The following is a 26,603-nucleotide window of genomic DNA, read 5'->3' as shown; positions in this document are numbered from 1 at the left end:
TTTGCCTGTTCAACCCGACATAAATACTATTCACATTATTTATATAATACCTACATAATAATTATGAATATGTTTTCAATAGGTTTGTGTCTGAAATGTTCCAATTTATGTATGTGAAGAATATAATATATGAAGTAATTTAAATAATCGTCTTTTATTATTTTCATTGCTATTATTTATTTGAAGACTTTGAATTATAAAATAACATACACTTAATTATTATGTAATTATATATTTTAATTTTTCTTACTTATTTCCACAATTATATTTAATTTCGGTTTTGTCTTTATGACATACTCAATTTATATATGACTGTAGAAATAAGTAAGAAAAATAAAAATATATAACTTCTATAATAATTAAGTGTATGTTTTTTATATTCCAATTTTTAATTAAAATATATTTTCAAAATTGGCGGGCTTTTTCGATAGTAGTTCAGGGACAGCTCAGAGATGGCGCTGTATAGCGGTAATAATTTTGTTCGACTCTTGCGAATCTATAAGTATCTTATCTATGGACCAGACAAACTGACAAAAACATTCATTTCACGCTGTTTGTCACTTCTTTCGCCGAGCCCGAATAATTATCCTATCCAAATAGTTTTTAACAGACTGGGCGTATTTTTCATAAATCAGGCATAATGCCTGCTTTTTTGAAGTTTATTGAAGTTGATAATTTCAAGTCTTATCGAGGGAAAACAAGAATAGGACCTCTCAAGTCGTTTACTGCAGTAATAGGCCCAAATGGATCAGGTAAACAATTTTCTCATTAACGATTTTGCGTTACATTAATACCTACTACATATTTTCCAGTTCCAAGGAGGTCTACATAAATAGTATGAGACTTTTGCGTATACATATTTGTATTTCCATTAGTTACTATTCATTGTTGTTATTACAGGGAAATCGAATTTCATGGATGCTGTCAGTTTTGTCATGGGCGAGAAGACTTCTAGTCTGCGAGTAAAGAGGCTCGCAGATCTAATTCATGGCGCATCTATACAACGGCCAGCTTCTCGAAGGTAATTCTAATAATATAGAATACATTATTTATCATTTTTTCACTTGCTTATGCCTTGTTTCATTAAAGCGTTTTCGTTATCCATACCATTGTTTTATTTTGTTGCTTTACAGTGCATCAGTAACAGCTATATTTGAACTCGAAGGTGGAACAGAAAAGTTATTCCAACGTACGGTGTTGGGCCCTTCTTCAGATCATAAAATTGATGGACAGGTAATAAATTTTCTTATATTTTATCCAGCTATTTGATTTTGAATTAATAATAGGTACTGTGTCTTTATCAGATGTGATCTCTGCAAGTTATTGATGTCACATTAAGCAGGCACAAAAAATAAATTTGTTGTCAGTTTTAACTAAACAGAAGATATTTTTAATGAAAACTAATAACAAAACATGAAATTTGATATTAATTTGTCTATAGTACTTAGGGCCTTTACACTTGCATGGATTTTTTTCTGGCAATAAGTACTGTCGCAATAATCGATGGAAAATTTATACCCCGTTTACACGTTCATGGATTCACTGCTGATAGAATGTATTATCACGGCCATAATAAGAAAATGGACATGTAAACACATATTATCGTGCAAGTCGCAAGATTGCATTCATGGACCAAAAGAGTTCATCGGCTTCTGAATTTTCACGCTATAGTTGGAACTTGGATGACGAATGCGTTTGCGCAGCAGAACAATAGTGGCGAACCTGCCGGAAATAATGACAACTCGTCTCGCTTACGTTTGAAGAATGCAATTGGTGAGACAGTCAGCACTATTGCGTCTAAACACTTGGTGCAAGTAAATTCACAGACATGTACAGGCGTTATTAATGTAAACACATATTGTTGTGCAAATTACAACGTTGCATGCATACTTGTATCAAAAAGTTAGGGACCTTCATTCTGAGCTTCACAAATTATAAATTCAAGACAAGATTACGTTGGGGAAAGTAAAGAAATGTGGGCTCAATTTACCGAGAGTACACCGCAGAGAAACGTCAGATTTTTCTAGTCAATACTTGAAAGCATCTAAGCGCCACTTTTTGAGCATAGACAATCATTGAAAAATTGCTATTATATGGCTTAATCGCTATTATAAGCTTAGACATTAAGTACAAATATAAAAATCTTTTACAATGAATAAAATTCAAACATTTTCAATTACCTAATAAAATTCGCCGTTTTCAAAAATCAGTATGGCATATTAGAGTTCGCCAATGCATTTCATAAAAATTTTAATAATTGTAAAGTAACTTTTGACACAGACACTCGTGCTTAAACCTTCGTATAAAAACGCTCTAAATAGGTAGGTAAGTATTCGAAAATAAGGATCATTTTTCAAAATAACGTTATAGATAACAATATTTTTTATATAAAATTTAGCCGTGATATTGTTATAATTTCAGATAATTCCGACTCAAATTTGATCAATAAAATAAGAAATACGAGTGAAAATGGCTTGAATGGCTTTTATTTACTCTTTGATTAGTGATTTTGATTTTTATAAGATAATAATATTTATCCATAGTCAGTATTCCGTATTTATTTTGTATTCATTTAATTAAATGTATAATAAATAAAACAGGCTCCAGTTTATGATATTTAACATTTCGCTTCCACAAACAAATGGCCTGGTCAAATAGCCTCGATAAAACGGCTCACACTGATTGAAATTAAACGTCACTGGTTTTCATTAAAATGCCACTTTTCCTACTTAAAACTTACCTTTCGGCATAATATACCTATCATAAATATTCATGAAGCGTGTTATCTTTCATATTAAATATTATACCAAACTAACCTCGTATTTTTTTTAAATCTTAATTTTCTCGGTTATGCGTTAATACGGAATACTGACTATTGATATATATTACAATCTTATAAGAACAATCACTAATCAAAGAGTAAATAAAAGCCATCCAAGCCATTTTCACTCGTATTTCTTATTTTATTGATCAAATTTGAGTCGGAATTATCTGAAATTATAACAATGTCGTTTAGTTAACACGGCTCAATTTTATATATAAAATATGGTTATCTATAACGTTATTTTGAAAAATGTTCCTTATTTTCGCATACCTACCTACCTATTTAGAGCGTTTTTATACGAAGGTTTAAGGCTCGCACAAACCAATGCGAATATTCACCAAGTACCCCGTCAAAATATCCCGAAAAAAGCACCCGCCATCGGTACAGAAGGTCCGGTCAAGAGTCTCAAAAAAAGCCAATGCCGCTGTAATGCTCCCTACTTACTTACCTGTTGTTAATGAACAAATTCACGCAGGGGACCAAAAGATACAATGAAAGCCATCAATTTGTCATATATTTGGCTATTTTTTGAGACTCTTTTGACCGGACCTTCCATATCGATGCGGGTGCTTTTTTCGGGTTATTTTGACGGGGTAAATGCGAATGGATGGCAGTGTCGCAGACAAATTGTACCAATGATAATATAAAATTATTGATATATTATTTGAATGTTCGATACCGAAACGTCAAACAATCGCAGCGCTCCATATTGAACTTTGTAAGAAAATAACTTAATTCCCTTCCGAAATCTGAACGTCGCGTGCTCTTTCCCGTAAGCCAATACGAGCTTGATTGGCGAATAATTCGCTTTGGTGTGTGCACGAAAGTCTTAGGTTACTTTATAATTATTTAAATTTTATGAAATGCATTGGCGAACTCTATTATGCTATACTGATTTTTGAAAACGGCGAATTTTATTAATTTAAAGTGTTTGAATTTTATACTTATTGTCCGGCAACTTCATCTTGGCTACGTGGCAAAACTGTGAACTACAATCAGCTAATCGAACTTCCGGTTTCAAATAAGGAACGCCTCCAAATTATTCATTACATTTTTGACAGCCGTATTGGACGCATCTATCAATTTACGTAATTTGAAGCTTTTTATATTCAAAAGATGTCTAAAACAATACGATGTCATGTTCGAATTATTATCAGTAAACTTTTGATTTATTGTGAAGAAGAAAAAGAGTCGCATTTAAAAGGCGAGCCTATACAATACCATATCACGGGTTGCTGTCATTGTCAGGTATGTCAAAATTCAGTGTTGTAATACTAGAAATATTTCCCCAAAAACTGGGAATTATGTTTGTATATTATATAGTTGTGTGTATTGTAATCTATTTTATTAATAATATTTTTGACGTATTATCATTAAGTATAAATGATCATTTAAGTACACTGGCAGTGTAATAATAAATTGGCAAGAAGAATATTTTCAAGAATAAACATTATTGTCATTAAATCAATTCTTACGGAGATGTAAATTTTACAAAAATGCTTAAAATTATCTAGATACTTATTCGTAGTGTATCATTAATTTACAGAAATATCCCCAAGGACAGTTTCTAGAATCATGAAAGAAATGACTACAGCGAGTGCCTCCTCTTCAAAAATCGTAACGCCTGGAAAAAATAAAATTGCATTTGACAGTATAGACTTATATGTACCATATGTCAAAAAGTGCAGGAGTTTTATACTGTCCACAAACAAGTTCCGACGCTGCAAAACTTACTGGTTTCCTTAGGAGAGTGCATGGATTTTCAAGGAAGCAAAGAATTTTTACGGCGATGGTTACATAAGCTAGGGTTTAAATTAAAAAAAAAAGCCTTTCTAAAAGAAATGTTACCATAGAGAGACACGACATAGCTGCGTGGAGAACATTCCCACAAATTCTATAATAGTTATGGATATTGCCCTTACCATAGCATTAAAATAAATAAAATGCCAACTATGGCCAATAAAAAAAGCATTATGCAAGAATGGCTGAAAGGCAATAATATTATATTCGAAGAAAATATGGTTAAAACTAAATTAAAAGAAATAATTGATAGAAATAAACCACCACTAAAGTATTTATTCGACGAGCTGATTAAAGAAAAAGGCTCAACAGTAGTTCGTCTACCACCATACCCCTGTGATCTTAACCCAATAGAATTTATCTGGTCACTTGTGAAAAGAAGAATTATTGCAAGTAATAATGTTGATTGCCGAACAGCTGACACGCAGAGGCTAACAGAAGATGCTTTTGGAACGATTGGAAAAAACAATGTGAACACACAATACATTTGGAAGAGGATTATATGGTACAAGATAGATGTTGTGAGACTATGAGTGACCAAAGTCTAGTTTTTAGTGTCGATTTTGACAGCAGTAGTGACAGTGAATTAGTATCGAGTGATGATGAAACCAATATGTCTGGTGTAGAATACCTCACATGACGATTGGTTTAATCAATTGTTAATGTCGTGTCCTTGGAAATGTACTTTTAAAAGTTGTGTTGATGACCTTATGACGTTATCAATTATTTTAATCATATTTGTATTTACGGTTAGTTAATTAATTTCCCTTGTATTTTTAAACCGATAAGTAGGTACATATTGTTTTAAAATTTATAATGTTAGGTGGATATAATTTAATTTATAGAAAATTATTTTCACAGTAGGTATGTGTTTCGACAACAATTTTACTAAAAATACGATATAAAAGACAGCATTTGTAAATTATAAAAAAATGTGATTGGGTCATCAAAATAATATTGAATATGTTATATCTTTCATTTCTACTTATTTAGTCATATTTTGTGTTCTCCTAATTATTTAATTAATAAATACCTGCAGTAATATTATCAGTTAATTTGGGTTCAATGATATATTTCCTTCCAAATTCAATAATTACGCTGTATTAATAAATTATCCTAATATAATAGTAATAATTAAGAGGTGAAATTATTTAAAATAATTTTTTTATTGATACTTATCGAACAATAATTGAACTCCTAAATTAATTACATACTGAGAACTTACTGATTGATATAAATTAAAAACCTAATTTCGCGGGATTTGTTTTCTCAAAAAATGACAACACTGAGAAATATTCTATGCGCGACAAGAGCGACTTCCTGTTGTCGCCTAAATAATGTTGTCGTACAGTACATTGTAAATGATTTTTATATTTGTACTTATTGTCTACGCTTATAATAGCGTTTTCGCCATATAATAGCGGTTTTTTCCATGATTGTCTATGCTCAAAAAATCTTGCTTAGATGCTTTCAAGTATTGACTAAAGAAATCTGACGTTTATCCAGGGTGTACGGTCGTAATATAGAGCCGAAATGTGTAATGGTATTACCAATAATATCATGTATGTATGTAGTTAATTTGAAGGTTAACCTTTTCTAAGGCATTCTTATTCGTTTTCGATCAGCCTATTATAACTAGGTGTAACTCATATGCCATGATTTGGCATGTATCATGGAAGATGGTGCCATTAGATTCAATTTTGGAGTCCCTAATAACTTTCTAGAATATTGAATAATAGAAAAGGCACATCTCTTTATCATTATATTCCATCAATTGTTCGGAATCACTCTTTTGAAAACGACACAATGTGATAAATTCAATTTAAGCAATAAATAATATGAATAATTTGTTACCTACTTAATTTAATATAATCTGTCGATTCATTGTAAATAAATTGACAAACATCTGGTTGAAATTTTCATACAGTCAAACCCCGATTCTACAGTTTTCAAGGTACCCTAAAAAGAAAACGATAAATGCGGGATATATAAAAAAAACTCGTTTTTCTCCTGGATTTTTTTCGACGTCTTGAATTATTTTCAGTTTTTTAGCTAGAGTTCTGGTTTTCTTAATGGGGGGCTTTTAGTTGCGACTTATAAAAATTTGTGATACGAGATGCGAAGCAAGCCTGAGCGCCGACCGACCTGTGCAAACAAAGCGACGCGACTGAAAGGTCTGTATGTATCATAAACAATTCTACGAAAGCGAAATGAAAAAAAAATTACAAAAAAAATGGTCAATCGGGATAATATTTGTGACGAGACCATAATATTTAGACGATAGATCGAGGAAAACGATAAATCGGGGAACGGTTAATGCGGGATTATTTAACATTGTTCTTAAGGTATCAAAGTTGCTTGTAAATTGATGTTTCGTAGATAAACCATCCTTGATTTGGGTGTTTAATCTTCTCAATGTATTATTTTACATGTAATACAAGTAAATCAAAATATTCTTCTGTCATTCGAAATTCTCTCAACATTTTCACAACTCGCAAAATATGTAAATGTATGTGCCTAAATAGTGCACAAAGATAATCAACGTCTCCCGCTGGCACTTGAAAAATGGGATTGGTGAGACAATCATCGTTTCGTGTATAAACAGTTTTTGTTGTGAAAGTATAATTTGCACATTATTGTCGACAATAGATCTCCGCATGTAGATTCTAACTTTGTGCATATTACTCATGCATAATAAAATTCTCGCAACAGTAAGTGTTTATATATGCATATTTCTTGCGACAAAGGTATTAGCAGCAATAAATCTATGCGCGTGAAAGGCCTCTATTATGTTAGTAATAGTTTTGCTTACAACAGCTGAATTTAAAATGCTTCACATGGCCCAAACACATTACTATCACGTCATATGCTGTCACGATGTTGAATCACTATCTCTATCATAACGTTTCTATCTCTATCTCAGCGTGAAAGGCCGTGACATGATGATAATGTATTCGGGCCATTAAACTCATTTGGTTTTTTTTCTTTTTCAGTCGGTCCCCAGTCAACAATATTTAGTTGAGCTGGAAAAACTTGGAATCAATGTGAAGGCAAAGAATTTCTTAGTCTTTCAAGGTGCTGTTGAAAGCATTGCAATGAAAAATCCTAAAGAACGGACATTGCTGTTTGAAGAAATCAGTGGGTAAGATCTTATTGTATTCACAACAGTGCACAACATATGGTAATAACATGGTATAGATGTAATTATGTTTTGAGTTATGTTCTAGATCTGGTTCTCTTAAAGAAGAGTATGAAAGATGTCGGCTGGATATGAATAGAGCCGATGAAGAAACTCAATTCTCTTACCAGAAAAAGAAGGGCATTGCTGCCGAACGTAAGGAAGCCAAATTAGAGAAAGAGGAGGCTGAGAAGTATACTCAGCTGAAATTGGAATTGGTTAGTCATTTATTTTGCATAGCATACATCAGCCATGTCTGACTTCAAGTAGGTTGTGATCTCTGCACTATCCAGTATCAAAACTGACAGTGATCTACTGCATTCTCCCGTTATCAATGTCATTCTTCAACTTAAACAACACTGGTCTTTCACCATCACAAAAAAATACTCAACTTCCCATTCGTCATGAAAATTATATGTTTTCGTCTTTTGAGCACTCATTGTCTAACTATTCCCCAGAATAGAATAGAGACAGAGAGATTACGCCTCAGTTAAAAGCGTGGTTATGCACATTTCCTCTTTCTCAAACTGCTGTGGTAGGCTATGGAGTGATGTTATACAAATCAAGTGACACGGTGAGGTCACACGGGCTTCCTCATGGTTAATTTGAAAATGACTTTCATGTAAACTGGTTAAGGAAACAAAACACTTCAAAAGCTCAATGAAATCGTATTATATTACAACTGAATGTACATGCTCTTTACATTTTTATGACTATTCCCGTGGGTCTATAATACGATCAATACATTATACAGGGTTATTCTAGCATATCACTTAACCCCAAAATCAATAAAAAAAGTGATCTGATTATAGGGTCGTATTCAGGCTGTTAATTGTCACGAGAAGTAACTGTCAGGTGTGATATTTTTTAACACAGCCGCCTATGACTGCGTTAACCGCGAGTTATCAAATGTCATTGAGTAACACAGTTAACACGTCTTACTTGATTCTAATGGGATGCTTTTGGAATCAAGTAAGACGTGTTAACTGTGCTAACAATTATTGTAGATAACCTTGTTTATGGAATCACTCCGAGGGATCTATGTTATTTTGAAGCAATAAAAAATCGGAAACGTGTTGCCGTGTTAACTATTTAGAATTGCCCTGCATAGATAATCATTTCACTCATATGAATACTATTTTCACCAGTCAGCTTAGTATCACAAATGATGATGGAAAAGTTTAAAAGAGATGTAAAATAATTTATTGAAGTAAATGATCTTTTTTTGCTCTTCAGTGGAGCATTCGGACGTCAGAGTATTAGGTGTAGTTGTTGGTCATTTACCATTTGACCAACAATTTTTTTAAAAACGTTCAATATTTGACGACTTTTCAGGCGGATAAACAAGTGGAGCAACAGCTGTTTAAACTGTATCATAACGAGAATGACATAAAACAATGGCAGGACGATCTACAGCATAAGCAACAGGAGTTGGCAAAGGTCGAAAAGAAGAAATCCAAAGCCGAAGACGTTTTGAAAGAAAAGAAAAAGGAAGCGGGTGCATTTCAGAGAGAAATGGCAAAAATCGATCAAGATATCAGAGAAGTGGTTTGTATATAAAACTACACATTTTTTATATTTCCACAACACCAAAAACTGCTTGATAAATTGTAAATTATTCCTTGTTCAAATTTAAATGCTTTGACGAATTGCAAATATTTAGTAAGTTGCTGCACTGTTTCTTTATCAGTGGATGGCAGATTCGAATCTCACAACTGGGTCAAATAAATGTGTTGGTTTTTTTACTCAATACATTGTTCAATGCAGGGCAAAGTCCATGAATCTTTGTTGAAGGGTGGAGGTAGGCTGTTAAGATCCGACATAAATAGTCTACACTAAACTTTGTCAGTCAAACGTATTTGTTTTCATTGATCTAAAGCGTCAATTACTACATTGAGCTTCTTTACGAGCTGTTGGCGAATTTACAATCTGCCTGTAAAGTCGCCCAGTGTAATCATCGAACAAGCTAACAAGCAGGTTGTAAACACTACCGAGAAAAGTTGAAAGCCGGTCAACTTTACACGCTACACGCCGGCGTGTCGGCCTACTGCGTCTGCGCAGTAGAGCGATGGTGGCGGGAAAAACGAACTACTCATCTTGAAATTTACCGTTTTGACGTTTAATGGAAACATTGTTCGGCAAGCATTTTTGCTAAACAAGTTTTAAATAACTACAAGCAGTTGAATACAATACATTACATACAGTATTATATAATTATTATATACAATCAGTAGACCCTTTTCAAAATGTCGACGGAAGTAATTCGCGCGGGAGTCGTTATTTTAGCTCATGCTATCAAAAAGGAATTAGAAAGGAAAGAAAAGCAGAAATTGAGGAACAGAAGATTGTGGGTAAAATCATGGATAGAAAGACGTGAGAAATATGGTGTATCGAGCAATTTACTGAAAGAGTTGAAAGACGAAGATCATGTGGCTTATCGAAATATTTTGAGATTAAACTGTACTCATTTTAATGACTTACTGCAAATGGTAGATGGAATGCTCAAAAAACAAGATACGAAAATGAGGATGGCAATCCCAGTAGTCACAAAACTGGAAGTTACACTACGTTATTTAGCAACTGGTGATTCTCTCACAAGGTGACCCTCTAAGCTGCGACAATTACCGAGGCATTACGCTACTCAGTGTTCCGGGAAAGATTTTGGCAAACATCCTCTTGATGAGAATAAGGGACCCAATAATGCACGTCCTCAGGAAAAACCAAGCCGGGTTTCTACCTGGTCGAGCGTGTGCAGACCAAATCCACAGCCTTCGATGTCTTCTCCAGCAGAGCCATGAGCTGAACAGTCCGATGGCCTGCTGCTTTGTGGATTATGAGAAGGCTTTCGACAGTCCGCACCGCCCCTCCCTCTGGACGATACTGGGAGCATACGGGATCCCTCCCAAGATCATTGCCATAATCAAAAGCCTGCACGAGAATAGCGAATGCTGTGTCAGAATTGGAGACACTCACGGAATGGTTCGGGGTCACGACCGGAGTCAGACAGGGTTGTGTCCTTGCACCGTTTCTCTTCATCATTCTCTTTGACTTCATACTACGGAAGTCAATACCACCCGACCGAGGCATACCTGTTACCCCCACGGTGAAGCTATGCGACCTAGAATACGCCGATGACGCTGTCCTATTCGACAACTCAATCGAGGGCATTCAAGAGACAATCGACAGGTTGCATAACAACTCCTCTCGCGTTGGTTTGAAAATCAACGCGAAGAAAACCAATGTCTTGTGTAATAGCACCTGTCCTGATCCAGATTTCCCTCTGATTAGCGACGGACAAAACATCGAGAGCGTCACAGCTTCAAGTACCTGGGGGTACACATCACGGGAGATGGCATTTTGCAGAAAGAGCTCGCTATCCGAATGGGAATGGCTGGAGCAACATTCAACTTGATGCGGAATGTCTGGGACTCACGATTGTACTCGGTCAAAACCAAATGCCGCCTATTCGACGCTTGCATTCTGACGGTGCTGCTTTACGGTAGCGAATCATGGCACCTTACGAAGGCTCAGAGCAACTGTATACTGAGCTTCGAAAACAGATGTTTGCGACGAATACTGGGTGTGCGGTATGACTTTAGGAGCAACGAGGAGATAAGAGAACGCACCAAGCAGCCTCTCATCACGCTGAAAGTGAAGAGGCGACGTTGGACCTGGCTCGGCCACGTGCTGCGGATGCCAGAAGAGAACTTCAACCTGGCTTGCCTGTTCTTCAAGCCGACCGGATTCCGGCGTCCTGGAAGGCCGCTAAATACAATCTACAGAGTGTATACGGCGGAGCTACAGGATGCTGGTTTGACCTGGAACAAAGCAAGAAGACTGGCGAGCGACAGGGATTCTTGGAGGCGCCGCGTGGTGTCCATATGCTCCAGTTAAGGGGCGGATATGGCAAAAGAAGAAAAAGAAGAAGATTCTTTCAAGTCTCTGGAATACCTGTTTCGAATTCTGGAACCAACAATATCGAAGTTTTTGCCCGAAGTGCTTACAGCGATTTCTCGCGCCCTTCAACCATTTATTGAGGTGAGTGGAAATTAATTTACTATGAATAATTATTAACAACAGTTTTTCTTCTAAGAATATATTTCATGAAAGTATAGTTACAATATATAGTATTACTGCATACTTGCCCCAAATGTATTAAACATAGCCTGTCTTAAAACATCCTTGTTTGAAGAGACAGAATGCGAAGCAAGTGAATGGTTAGAAGATGGTGAAAATGCACTATCGACAACTTGTTGTGGGCTTAAATAAACGACATGCTCCAAAGAGGATAGCTTAGAACGAATGAAGTTCCTGCTGTAGTAAGATGGCTTGCCGCTGTGGTAGCTGACGAAGCTCAGATGCAACAAACTTTCCGAAAATGTCAAACGGTTTCTCCTCAGATGCATTCTGTGCAATTTGGTCCAATTGGTGAATCGCTTCTGATATTTCAGAAGGATATTTTTCGGATGCTTGTCGTTTTTAACCGTTTTCATTGGCGTCGCTGGTGGTCTCATTTTTGCAGGCGACTTGTTCTTGCAGCGTTTTTCTGGGCAGTTGTTGTCGTTGTCGGACTCAACAGATTCCCTACAGCTTTCACTGCCCTCATCTGGCACTGTTTCTTGGCTGTTTTGTGACAGATCCTAGAAGTAATACAAATCTGTTAATGATTTCAATTTATTTAAAATATTACTTTAATTTAATTAAATTTAATTTATTACTTTTATTGTTTGCAGGTACCTAAAACAGTTGATGAATGGAAAGAAATCGAAAAGAAATTCTTCCAGCGTTGGAATTTTCCTAAATGTTTTGGAGCCATCGACGGGAAACACATCACCATTAAAAGACCTCCATGTTCCGGTTCAGCCTACTTCAATTACAAAAAAACTTATAGTATCATATTATTTGCTATGGTTGATGCCGATTACTGCTTTACTTACATCGACGTAGGTGGAAATGGCCGAGCAAGTGACAGTGACATATTCAGAGATAGCACTCCGAACATTGCAATGGAAAGCAATACTCTTGGGATGCCTGAATACGGCGTTATTATTGGAGATGATGCTTTCCCTTTAAGAGAAAATCTTCTGAAACCGTACAGTAAAACTGGTCTCAGTGATGTTGAAAAAATATTCAATTATCGTCTTTCCCGTGCCAGACGAGTTGTAGAGAATGCTTTTGGCATACTTGCATGGCGATTTAGAGTATTTTCAAGACCAATTGAGTTGAAACCCGAAACTATCAATAAAGTCATTTGGGCTACTTGCAGTCTTCATAACTGGCTACGAAAGATTGCTCCAGGCAACTACTTTCCACAACAAGCAGTGGATAGAGAGGATTTAAACACTGGGAATGTAACACCTGGGCTCTGGAGGGAAAGTGCCAATATTCTGCAGCCTATTAATAATCTAGGCAGCAATAATTACAGACGTGCTGTTGAGGAAGTCAGACGAACATATGCTACATACTTCACAGAAGAACATCCCCTGCCTTGGCAATGGGAGAAAGTTGGACTCTGATTAATAATGCATTTATAATGATCTGTAAATAAATAGACATTAAAATAAATAATATTTTACTCATCAAATTTGATTTGCTTTTTCTTGTAGCTAAAACCTCATTCAAATAATTTCCATCGTTAAACCATGCCAGCTTAGGCGAATAAATTTCCTTGGTGCCACTGCCACTCTTTTTACTTTTTTCAATTTTGTTTAATTCAAGTCTATATACATCTTTAATAGATTTAATTTTTGACTTCAATTGTTTCGCATCAATTCCCCCAATTCACTGCTTTTCATTAAGGTCACTAAAAAGAAGTTTGAAAATTTCATCTTTTAATTTTGTATTGCAATAGTTTTTGTCTTTTATATTCCATAGCACAGGTTACTGCTGGTAGACGTTAAGAAATTCCACAATATTATTTACGTTCCACTTCATTTTTTAGCGCTAGAGCCCGAGAAAATTAAACAACACAATAATATTGACATATTACGATATCAACTCGCTAACTTGTTTATTCTATGCTATTGTCTATGATCTGCGTCTGCGCAGTAGAGCGTAGCGACCTCCCGGTAAAAAACGAACTACGTTCTGTCAAAATAGTCGCTAGCTTGTTGGGTTCTCAGCGAATGGAAAGTTTTGTGTGTAATCATCAAATCGCAGTAGCTGAATCGCCCGCTTTTAAATTTGCCAACAAACAGGTCGTAAAGAAGCTCAATGTAATTGACGCTTAACACTACACAAGTGTAGATTGTGTTTGTTAGTTTTAAAATTCAATCAATGTCTAATTCAAGCCATAGTAGAAATAATAGTCTAAAAATATTCGTTTATCTATAAAATATCAAAAATTATGCCATTAAACCATACATAATTTTAGATATTTTATAGATAGAAGAATATTTTTTATTGATAATGGTTTAGTATAGGCAGGGTTTAACAGGTTCGCTGCCGGCGGCTCCGATTGGAGCCGCGTGGCCACTCATATTCGGTGCCGCCGTATCCGATCGGAGCCGCCTGTATAATGATCACGAAGATGTCATTCTTTCACTGGCACTACCATTGAGTGGTTTATTTCTTAGCTGGCATCATAGTTGACTACGTTACCGATATTTTTCGGTAGTTGGTTTTTATTTTGCATCATAATTAGATTTTTTATAGACATTTTTCGGCACCCATAATTTATAAGGTCCTACCTACCTAACACTTATCATTATCACTTATCACATGTTCAGCAGTGGCAACATTAGGTTATTTAGAATATTTTTCAGTAGGATTTTATAAGATAAAAAGTTTTTTAGTCAAGCACACCACTGTTCAAAGAAAATATTAATTGGTCTTCATATATTAGTGTTACTCAAGTCAAAGTGGATTGCTTTGAAATTTGATAGTTTTCATAACATGGTGAGCACCAAATCCCATAAAAGCAATTAGGGAACCAATAAATTTCGTTATCGTAACATAATATTTTGGAGCATTTTACAAGGCCGACATTCAAAACCCACTTGAATGTTTTCAATGTGTAGGTACTGTGAAAATTTTTATAATTTACGAATTTATAACATAACTTATATACAACAAACACAGTTCAAGTTCATGGTGCCGGCCGGCTCCGAGCGGTGCCATTATATTATACTGACATAAATGGCACAGGGGGTCAATTCTATATTATATAGGGCGGCAGCAAACCTGTTATTGAATTTTAAAAAAACTAACTGACACCATCTGTAATAATTATGTATTCTTAATTCAACGAAAACAAATATGTAAGTATGGCTGAAAAAATGTACACTATTTTTGTTGGATCGCCCATAGCATACCTAAACTATTATAGTTTGATTTTGACAAGGTTTAATTGAATTTTAAAAACTAACCAGCACCATCTGCAAATTGTAAAATTGCATATTTAGTTCAATGATAGCATACAAGTATGAGTGACAGAGTTTAGTGTGTACTCTCTATGTCGGATGTTGACAGCCTACCTCCATCGTATTTATAGATTTCTGGGTTTTTACCGTGTGCACTTCCTTTTTTCCTCACGGAAGTTCTCCAAGAAGTACACGGTTATACTACACTATACACCGATGGCGAAGGGTGACTTTTGGAAAGAGGTAGGCTGTGGAGATACGAGAAAAAAATACACTTGTCAGGTATACTTATGGGCAATAAGAAGATAATCCGATATTACTACTGATGAATAGGTACACACTAATGACAACGACACACTAAATCGATGAAATTTCAATCGCACACTGATGATATAAAATTGAACGGTGAGTTTAAATTATGTACTTGCCTAAACATTCATACACGCAACATTCGCTCTTAATAATATATGTCATCTTTGAAAAAACCCGTCGTTATGTATCTGATCCACACGTTAAATTAAATACTTGAAGATATAGTTTTCTCAGAAGGTAGGCTTTAAATAATCGCCTAGTATGGAGCCTTCGCCACTGCTATACACAGTTATAACTATTACAAACAACTGAAAGTCTCAAAAATTATTATAGTCTACCTCCACCAGGGAATTCAGAAATAATGGGAACTGAAATACACAACGGGTAAGGCGTTAGCAAGTAACCGACTCGAGTAAGGAAGAATCCGGGTTAAACTTACACACGTGTTAAAATACGTTTTACGTTGAATATTGAAAACTGCTCTCGGTTTATGCATTTACGCTCTTTTAATGTTGGTGTATTACACACACTATTGCACGTGCATAATGCGTGCTTCATTTTCGTAGGACACTCACACATTCAAAAGCCTGCTTCACCATGCGGTGTATTGAATATAGCGCATCGGTATTCTATTTATTATCTGTTCTGTGACCTCCACCCTTTGCCACTGCTATTAATGTACCTCCACAATGGGTGTCCTTATACAATGTCCTGGAGAGTACCGAGTAAACCTTGTCTTCTATAAGTTATGCCTGAAAATACATAATGATGCAAAATGATGAAAACAAATACATATTAATAAATTTGTTTAAATTATGAAAATATTTAATTTGAGCAGATCAGAGTGAGTTTTTGGAATTTATAGTCATTGGAACCTTATCAATTTTCCATTAGGAAGTGGAAATTTCCAAGAAGCGTCCGACCTTCATTAAAGCCAAGGAGCGTGTCACCCACAACCAGAAAAAGTTGGAGAGCGCTCAAAAAACTTTGGAGCAAGCCCGCAAAGCCAACGACGCTCACCAAGCGGACATCCGGAAACTAGAAGAAGAACTTCGACAAAATGAAAACTCCAAAGCGGATTGGGAGGCATCTGTCGCGGGCCAAAGTCAAAGCCAAGGACGGGACGTTCACTTGGAAGAAGTTCAGGTTAAATTTCATCACATTATCAACGTCAATCCGGTATCATTGAACTTATCAAACTTATTAATTTTTTTTATTCCTTTTTCCATTGTAGGTAAAAGAATATGAGCAATTGAAAAAGGAAGCTTCAATGCAGTCCGCACGGTATCTCCAAGAACTGGATTCAGTAAACAGAGAGCAGAAAGCGGACCAGGATCGACTCGATAATGAAATTCGTAAGAAGAATGACATTGACAATAACACTCGTCAAAAGGGTCACGAAAAAGCTGAAGCGATTAAAAGAATTGAAAAGCTCACCGAGCATATTAAGTAATTACATATTTACACTACAATATACTATGTGAAGAAATATTTAAATATTTGTTACTAAATGAAACACTGTTTTCAATACACAATTATTGCTCTTGTTCGGTGAGGGATGTTCGATACTTATTGTGTGGGTGAACTTTGACATTTTCCAGGACTTCCGAGCAAGCTCTGGAGGAACAGCAAAGACTTCGCGATGAATTGAATAAAGATGTGGGTGCAGGCAGAGGGCGCGCCCAAGAACTGCAGCTGGCGTTGGAATCCGTGGGAGAGCAACTCGGCGATGCACGAGTCGACAAGCACGAAGACGCGAGACGGCGCAAGAAGCAAGAAATTGTGGAAAGCTTCAAACGTGAAATACCTGGGGTGGTAAGTGTAGTGGATCAATATTTGTTTTATCTGTATCGAACCCAGGCACGGTTATATCTTTATCTCAAAAATAAATTTGACTTCTTTCAGTATGATCGTATGATCAACATGTGTCAGCCCACCCACAAGCGATACAATGTGGCCATCACAAAAGTTTTGGGAAAATACATGGAAGCCATAGTTGTAGACACTGAGAAAACTGCCAGGAAATGCATTCAAATATTGAAGGAACGCATGCTTGAACCTGAAACATTTTTACCTCTCGACTACATTCAAGCGAAACCTTTAAAGGAGAGACTCAGGTGTTTATATCATTTTGATTATATTTCCTATAAAAAAAATCTATACAGTGGAATCCTGATCCATCGTTCCGCCATCTATTGTTTTCCCACATGTATCATTCATTCGGTCGGGTCCTGAAAAATGCTGGTTTGATTCTTTTTGTGCGGGATGAATTTATGTAGACATTGTGATACAAAATAAATAAACCGGTTCTATCTCCCCACCCCTCAGAAAATTTTGTCAACAGTCGTCCCCAGACGTTCGTGTTATAAACATTATATTGATTGATATTTCGTGCTCGTATGGAGTCTTGACGGCGTCCACTATAATCTCCGTTTACACACCAAAAAATATGAAATTATAATTTCAATTGTTTTCCCTTATATGTACCGCATTTATCATTTGGTTCATCTGGTCCCTTCAACCTTCTAAAATATTAGGTCAAAAATCTATTGTATAATAATTATTTGTGTTCCCCTGAAATCTACTGTTTTAAAAAAAATTATTATATTATAGAGATATCAAGGAACCAAAAAATGTGAAACTTCTGTTTGACGTGTTGCGCTTTGAACCTCCAGCCATCCACAGAGCTGTGTTGTTTGTTACAAATAACGCATTGGTCTGTGAAACTCCTGAGGATGCTTCCCGGGTCGCATATGATTTGGATCGTAGTAAGCAGCACAATAGCAGATTTGACGTAAGTCTAATTACAGTGGCTAATATTTTAATTGTTTATAATGTTTTTACTGTTGGTGATTCATTATTATTCATACTTACGTGTATCATTTCTATTCTTTGAAGGCTCTCGCTCTTGATGGTACATTCTATCAAAAATCTGGTATTATCTCTGGAGGAAGTCTCGATTTAGCAAGGAAAGCCAAGCGGTGGGATGAAAAACATATGTCACAGCTAAAGGCAAAAAAGGTATGACAAAGTATTATGAATATATGCAATTAACATATGACTTTTTAGACACACCGAGTAGGTACATTTACCACTTAAGAAAATGTTGATGCATTGTCGCGAATGACCGAATCGTAATCGTACTAGCTTTTGATAAAATCGATACACCAAAAATAGTGGCATTTTGTACACACTTAAGACTTAAAATCTTATTTTCAACACAACATGACATAAGAGTTTTTGTCCCACTATTTGCAATCAGTGACTCATTTCTCATAGCTACTATTCATAGTATTCTGTTTATTTTAGGAAAAATTAACTGAAGAATTAAGGGAGTCCATGAAAAAATCAAGAAAGGAATCTGAACTCACCACTGTTGATTCTCAAATCAGGGGACTGGAGACGAGATTGAAATACTCGAAAACTGATAAAGATACTACTGTAAGATTTTTTTTTTACCTCAGATATTCCAAATTTTTGTCGGGTAGAATTAGTTTCTAAGAAAAAAATCCTTTCACATTTCAGATGAAGCAAATCAAAACTTTGGAGTCTGAGATGGCAGACTTGGAACGTAAAACAGATATGTGCGGGGTAAGTTCTCAATCATTGTACATCCATATAATACGTTATCCTGTTTGAAAAATTTGTCAGTAAATTCAATTGTGGGATTTTTTGTAGCCACTGATTGCTGAAATTGAACGCACTCTACTTCAAAGGGATTTGAAAATTCAAGAGATCAAAGAAAATATGAATAATGTTGAAGATGTTGTATTTAAGAAATTTTGTCGTGACATCGGAGTCGCCAACATAAGGTATTTTCTTTTTTTTAAGTGTCTAATTTTGAAGATAGATTTTAAAAAATGTGTATTTTATATTTAATTTCAACAAATTTGACAGGCAATATGAAGAGAGAGAGTTAAGAGCACAGCAAGAAAGAGCGAAGAAGAGAATGGATTTCGATAAACAAATTGATAGAATTACGAGTAACTTGGAATTTGAGAGGTCACGCGATACACAGAGTAAGACTTATTTGTTTTTTTGTTGCGAGAAAAAATAGTTTTAGGTTTAGTCATTAACTGAATCATCGTCTGTTTTTAGAAAATGTATTGCGCTGGGAACGAACAGTGCAAGACGGGGAAGACGAATTGGAAGCTTCCCGTCAAGCGGAGAACAAGCAGAGAAGCGACATCGACCGGGAACTGAAGCGTGCCGAGGATCTCAAAGGAGAACGCCAAGTTAAAAGGCATCAAGCGGAACAGATGGACGAAGAAATGGGCAAAGTAATTTTGTATTCTAATATTTTCACAGTTGAACCCCCATTTTACGTGCCCGGAATGTATTCACGTTTTACTGTTATTAGTGTGTAGTATCTGCAGTCCTGTTTCATTTTAGTACATTTAATAACCGATTTTTATTTCCCGCAACATATCTAAAATATTCAAAATTGAATTAAAATTAATTTTTATCAATTTTTATTTGTTTTTTTTTAAGGCTCGGCGGGAAGTTGGCAACATCGCCAAAGACATAATGGCTGTTCAGAAACAAGTATCCTCATTTGAATCCAAAATTGAAAGTAAAAAAAGTGATCGCCATAATATCTTGAAGCAGTGCAAGGTAAATAAGTAAACCCATTCAACCACTAAATACAATTAGATTCAAATGCTATTCAGTTGAATTATTTGTAGTTTATAAATATTTATGGTAAACAAATTATTTGAGTTTACCATGGTATGTACAGTAAAACCTCGTTAATACGAATTCCACGGGACCAAAAATCTGAATTTGATTTTCATTTATTTCGTTTACGATCATAGATATGTGTACCAAATTTCCGATACAATTCTTTCAAATTTAAATCTTTGCAAATACCGTGTGTCACTAATCCATTAATTGAAGTTACCATGTAATGTAGGTATTTACCACCATGTGTTGAGCTAGAGTTGAGGTAGAAAATACAAAATATTTTTTATTTTTCCAATTTGTCAACACAATTAAGTAATGGGTCATAAAGTATAAATAAATGGGTCAGGATTATTTTTATTACCTTCATAAAATAAGCAAGTTTTGATGTTTTAAAAAAAGTCTGTCACAATTTTCAATGACTTACTCATTAAATAGTGTACTTTATTACGATTTATTGAATATTTTTGTATTGCCAGGACCATTAATTATTATGAAATGATTTTTTCATGTATAGATTGAAGATATTTTAATTCCCATGATGCATGGCAATATGGCAGACATATTTACTATGGAAAGCGCATCAACAGAAAATGATTCTTCATCGATGAATACGTCTGCCATGATTGAGAAAGAAGCACGGTATGTCAATCAAATTTAATGATTTGTTGTACATAGTGAGTTAATCGTATGCCTTGATTTCGAACTATTACATTTTAATTAATTAACAAATTAGTAAACCATTCATTCATTATTCTTTGACGTGCAGTACAGACTACGCATATTATATTGTTTTTAAATCATATTACAACGTACCTTGCAGAATCCGTGTCGACTACAGTTCGTTGTCAGAAAATTTACGAGAATTGGATGAGTCTGATGAAATCAAAAAGATGGCTGATAAGCTGAACAAATCCATATACAACTTACAACAGACAGTTGACAAAATCCAGGCACCTAATATGAGAGTATGTACATATTTATTTGTTCAATGCACAATTGTACAATGTTCTTTTTTTTATTCAGTGTAAACAACTTCAGTGAAACCCATTTCGAGTCACTTATTTGCATAGCAAATGTCCATGAAATAAAACAAAATATGAATGTTTTGTTGGATAGATAAGCAGATAAGGGCTTCATTTCTTCAGAAAATGTTTTCACAATCTTAGTGTAAAACACCAATCAAAGAAAAAAAATCCTCACAATATTATCTATCTATGGGTTTTGGTCTCTCCTAAAAACTTTTTCCATCCTGGACGACGATCCAGCATCCGACGCTTTCCAGTTTCTTTGGCAAAACATTCTTAAATTTCTTGTGGCGCCTTCTCAGTTTTGGCCGTCCAGGTCTCTTGTAGGGGATGCATACATAGCCGACCCCTTACTAATACCTTGTTCGGCATTCTATGCATGTGGCCGATCCAGCACAGTTTTCGTCCCCATAAAGAGTACAAGTCCTCAATATACTTCAACCTCCAAATGCCATCTTCTATCCCAAAATTTCTTGTCAGACTCTCCTCTCTAAAGATATCTATCCTCTCTTATCAGTTTGCTGAGTGCCCAGTATTCTATTCCTTCCGTTGACACTGGTGGATGAGAGTATTATAGAAAGTGATTTTATCTTTCTTTGAGAAAGCGTTGTTCTTCGGAATCTTTTGGAGACCAAAATAGCATCTCTTGCGGTGAGATTGATCTGACCAATTATTTTGTCACTGGTATTATTTGTGTTTATCGTAAGGAACCCGAGATAAAGAAGTGACTCCACTGCTTCAAAAGTATTGCCACCAACGACAAGACTGCTACATAATATTATTTGTTTATGAATTGTGAAAAACTGGCATGTATTTTGTCTATGTCCCATGTTTGTAGCAGCTGTCTTTACTGAAATAAATGGCTATTTAAAAGCTTCTGGGGACCGGCAATGAATTGTATCAATATCATCTATTAGGCAATAATTGAATTAGTTTATGGAATATTACGCCATTACTTCCAATTTTTTGTTATGGACAACCTTTACGAGGATTATGTTAAACAGAGGTCATTCATGTACATACCGGTGCATCCCCTGTCTAAGCTAAAACTATTTGTTATCAGTAGAGGTGACGATAGCCTATTTTTAACTCACACGCTTAACTCCAACCTTTGACATACTTAATTTAACCATATTCACCAGTTTGTATCATATCGAGTCTTGTAATTTATAAACAGATAAGATAAGTATCCCCCCCATACTCTAGTTTTTTTAAGCCCGTGTCGAACGAAATATCAACATATTGAGAGAGAAAAAGCTGTAGTCATATTTTTTTTACATTTACTATTGCATAATAACTTTTAACTATTTTTTCCTAAAATATAAATCATTGCAATTTGCCGGGACTACTTATAATAAAAAAAATACTCCGCGAGAACTCGGTCAGACTGGGCTACACCTAACATAGCGGCATGACACTAACTCTGCATCACACATTTTCATGTCTATAAATTATGCATGTACATGAAAAAGTAACATTCCTCTGTATACAATTTGGCCCAGCACTAAAATAACTATATTAAACTACAATAACTTTCAATTTAGTACACTGTGGTAGTTGTGCATCGCTGTTGCGGGGATTTTGAATCATTTCAGGGTTCAGCCTTATAATTGCAGTTCTTGTAATAATCATATGCTTACTTTTTTATTTATTATTTCATTTTTTCTTGTTCTTCAATGTAGTCAAAACTATATATTATTTGCAGGCGATGCAAAAACTGAACGAGGTGCGTGAGAAGGTGACAGTAACAAACAAAGCATTTGAAACAGCACGAAGAAAAGCACGCAAAGCAAAATTGGCATTCGAACGGGTTAAAAAAGATAGACATGATAAATTCAACGAGTGCTTCGATCATGTAGCCAACGAAATTGATGCCATTTACAAGGTATTTAATAAATAATAAAAGACATCAAACAAAGCAAATGATTCATATGTTTAAATTTAATTATAGTAATAATTATGCAGTTTTGTGATGTTTGTTTGAGCATTTTTATTATCATATTTTAAGGCATTTTGAAGTATAATTTTATCGAACATACATAATTTTGATAACACGTCTGAGAAAATCTATTATAACCAATCGAACCTGCATCTCTCGGGTTTCGCGCCCACGCACATAGGCAACTATGCTAAAGGTACTATGGTAATTACGTCAAATTTTAACTCATTTAGTGCAACTGGCGCGTTTGGAGGATTAGATATAATTAACATGTTATTTAAATGTGGTAATTAAAAGGTAATTAATGGCTCTTATAATACTCTGAAGCGCTTTCCAAATTGAGCTACTATTAGCTATCGGCTTTTGTATTTTAAATCAAAGTAGGTATTACTTTAATTACTAACCAACGTCACGGATCACTCCCAAGATATTTTAGTGTTGTACCTTCGTTGAACTTGCTAATAATTTTTAATTAATTACTTTTTTTCAAAAAGATTTTTTCTATTGGTTATAATATATTTTGTGTTTTCAAATCTTATGAATTATTCGTGGAATAAAAAAAGTAATTAATTGTAATTTTATCAATTCTGTATAATTTCATAACTAATTACATACAATAGTGACGTTTATTCCATTTAAAAACAAAAAAATCGGTGTGTGTACTTACGTACGAGCGTTAGAAGTTATACTTTGGCGTAACAAAACAAAAACAAAACTTGTGATAACCTAGATTCTTCGACTAGCTCTTAATTATCTTGTTAAATCACACACTCAAGAAAAAGGACCGCTTATTGGAACGCCGTTGGTTTATTTCTATACACTTTAACTTATATTACTAAATTATATAATTATTTATCGTTATTTTTATTTTTAAAATAACAATTACCACTATGACGTTTAATAGTTTGTTAACTTAAGGAATTGCAAATGGCCGACAATAATAAATTTGCTGCCTAGGCAACGGAACAATTCTAAACTAAAATATTATACTGTATAATAAATTCGCTGCCTAGGCAACGGAACAATTCTAAACTTTAATATTATACTGTATAATCGTTACGATTGCAGTATCATCCTGTGATAACCGAACAATCGGTGGTTCGAATCCAATCGAGTGCGTTTATTTTTGTGTGAAAAAATAAATTATGTGTTACATGTCACACGTCAAAAATACACTCTGATCTGATTTTCCAAACGTGCCTAAAGAAGTATAACTTCAAAAATGCACTTTTTTTTGTCTAATCTAATATCTTTGATTATCATTGCAATATATATATTTTGGTTTCTTTTAGTCTTTGGCGATGAATCAATCCGCGCAAGCTTTCCTTGGTCCGGAAAATCCTGAAGAGCCGTATTTGGACGGAATTAACTACAATTGCGTCGCTCCCGGCAAACGCTTTCAACCTATGTCTAATTTATCAGGAGGAGAAAAAACTGTCGCTGCTCTGGCTCTATTATTCGCCATTCATAGGTACGTTTCGGGAAGAAGGAATAATTATTCTTGTGCATTTGTTCTCAATTATTACATGAGTAAGAGTACACGGCATCTCTCTTTATTATTGTCTTTTGTTTTCCTTCAGCTATCACCCTGCGCCATTTTTCCTCTTGGATGAGATTGATGCTGCCTTGGATAACACAAATATTGGCAAAGTGGCCTCCTATATTCGACAGAAGACTGAAAACCTTCAAACTATTGTTATATCTCTAAAGGAAGAATTCTATGGACACGCAGATTCCCTAGTAGGAATTAGCCCCGAGGTAAACACATTCTTGTAGAGAATCACAGGGTTTCGAGACACTGATTTTCATTGAATAAAACAAAACATTATTCTTTGAAAAGATGGTTATTACTGTTAATTTTTTATTTATTTTTTTAAATAATAATCATTTATCAAATCTTCAAAGGTTATTTTATAAATAATCAAAGTATTGAGGATATAAAAGTGAAAATTCTCTTTATTATATCATAATAATATTTAACTATTTTGTTTCTTAAATCACTTTGGAAGTTATCCGATAATACATACATTTTTGCAATATTCTGAGACTCTTGGGTATTAAATCGCATGGCTCTTCTCATTTTTGGCAGACGCGTGATGGAACAGAGACGCCGGACGTCAATCTGCATCAAATTTATTCACACATTTGATTGTTGTAATGCTACAATTACGAAAAATATGGCAATAACATAAAAATATAATACCGACAGAACAATTGTGATTTAAGAAAATAAATAATAATAATATAGTGCATTTGACAGGTATAATACGTTTCGGTTGCCGGTAGATTTTGGATCATTGTGTTAATATTATTATATTGCTTAATATTATCTATAATCTATCTGTATGGGGGGCTGACAGGGCTCTAGCCTAGGGGCCTGGTCTCGGGGGCCCGGCGTGGTGGATAGATGAGATATGTGATATAAACACATCACGAATTTGCTCTAATAATAAAATTACTATTAAATATTACATGACATGAGATTGTGCGGTGCAATTTTTGACTGTTTTTATTGACTCTCCATAATTCAAGTAGAGGTACAATACACTGAAGGCCCTTACTTTTACCTCTAAGACAATTTTGAAAACGCTTCTGTTGAGTGTCACACATCATACCATTTTTTTTTTTTTTTTTAGAATTATTAATAACCATGTCCTTGCTTTTTCGTACAAGGTGGTTGTTAGTAATTTTGAACAATCACAAACACCCAGGCTTTGAGAAAAACACATAAATGTTTTTGTCATGACCGGGAATCGAACCCAGGAACTCTCGGGTGGAAGGCGAGCGCCTTACCCATTGCACTACGAGAGCCGCCTCACGTCATACCATTAAACTTAGTGTTAGCTAGGAGGGTCCGCCGAAGATCCTGGCCGGGGGGCCCGCTTTAGGATGTGGGGGCCATGATAATATGTATATAATTCTGTACCTTAAATTTTGCGAAAACCACTGAACCTATTTCGGTGTTTGAATCCCAATATGAGTACAAAAGTAATAAATGGCCAAGACGATAACGAGCAAGACCAAAATTGTACACCTACATGGGGGATATTATCCCCACAAGCCACTAGTGTTTTTATAACACTACAGTCCATGTTTTCACATATGATTAATAATTTCTCTATCATTAATTTTTACCAAGTATTCAATATTATTCCTAATTTCTTTTATTTACAGCCTGCAGAATGTCTCGTCAGTGATGTACTTCTACTCAATCTTGAGCCCTTTGTAGATTAAGCGTCTTATTTTATCTTAAGTAAATTTTAACGACTGTTGAAAACTGTTTTTTTATTATGGACAAAATAATTCCATGTTTACCATACTGTTGGCACAGGTATCCAACAATAAATTATTCTAAGTTAAATAAACCCAATAATATATAATTTTTTTAATGTGTGTCAATTTCCTATTTTTTTTCTGTTTTATTGTGACAGTAGGGTTTGGATAAATTTTAATGATAATAAAATATATCTTACATTGATTA

General features: G+C 34.9%; 1 protein-coding gene across 1 annotated transcript; it reads left to right on the top strand.

Moving 5' to 3' along the window:
- Positions 1 to 531: 531 nt before the first annotated feature.
- LOC147072293 (structural maintenance of chromosomes protein 1A-like) lies at positions 532 to 26,603 on the top strand. Its single transcript, XM_085947786.1, has 24 exons — positions 532 to 752; positions 901 to 1,021; positions 1,134 to 1,233; positions 7,618 to 7,766; positions 7,852 to 8,020; positions 9,138 to 9,350; positions 16,370 to 16,621; positions 16,710 to 16,924; positions 17,077 to 17,290; positions 17,381 to 17,592; positions 18,089 to 18,269; positions 18,374 to 18,496; positions 18,785 to 18,916; positions 19,001 to 19,066; positions 19,154 to 19,287; positions 19,373 to 19,494; positions 19,574 to 19,755; positions 19,967 to 20,089; positions 20,673 to 20,797; positions 20,979 to 21,123; positions 22,889 to 23,068; positions 24,415 to 24,593; positions 24,703 to 24,880; positions 26,297 to 26,603. The coding sequence occupies exons 1-24, from the start codon at positions 641 to 643 to the stop codon at positions 26,354 to 26,356; spliced, it is 3,687 nt and encodes a 1,228-aa protein (XP_085803912.1). The 5' UTR covers positions 532 to 640; the 3' UTR covers positions 26,357 to 26,603.

The sequence above is a fragment of the Rhyacophila brunnea genome, unplaced genomic scaffold, assembly GCF_057557595.1.
Source record: "Rhyacophila brunnea isolate RB1 unplaced genomic scaffold, BYU_Rbru_1.0 scaffold_2, whole genome shotgun sequence".
In the NCBI taxonomy this organism is placed as follows: Eukaryota; Metazoa; Arthropoda; class Insecta; order Trichoptera; family Rhyacophilidae; genus Rhyacophila; species Rhyacophila brunnea.
This window is presented reverse-complemented; position numbering and strand designations above follow the sequence as displayed.

Excerpts from the sequence above, each read along its gene's own strand:
- LOC147072293 (XM_085947786.1), top strand. The coding sequence starts at position 641 with ATGCCTGCTTTTTTGAAGTTTATTGAAGTTGATAATTTCAAGTCTTAT. Across the intron at positions 753-900 it reads AATAGGCCCAAATGGATCAG|GGAAATCGAATTTCATGGAT; the intron begins GTAAACAATTTT and ends TTGTTATTACAG. Across the intron at positions 20,090-20,672 it reads ATATCTTGAAGCAGTGCAAG|ATTGAAGATATTTTAATTCC; the intron begins GTAAATAAGTAA and ends TTTCATGTATAG.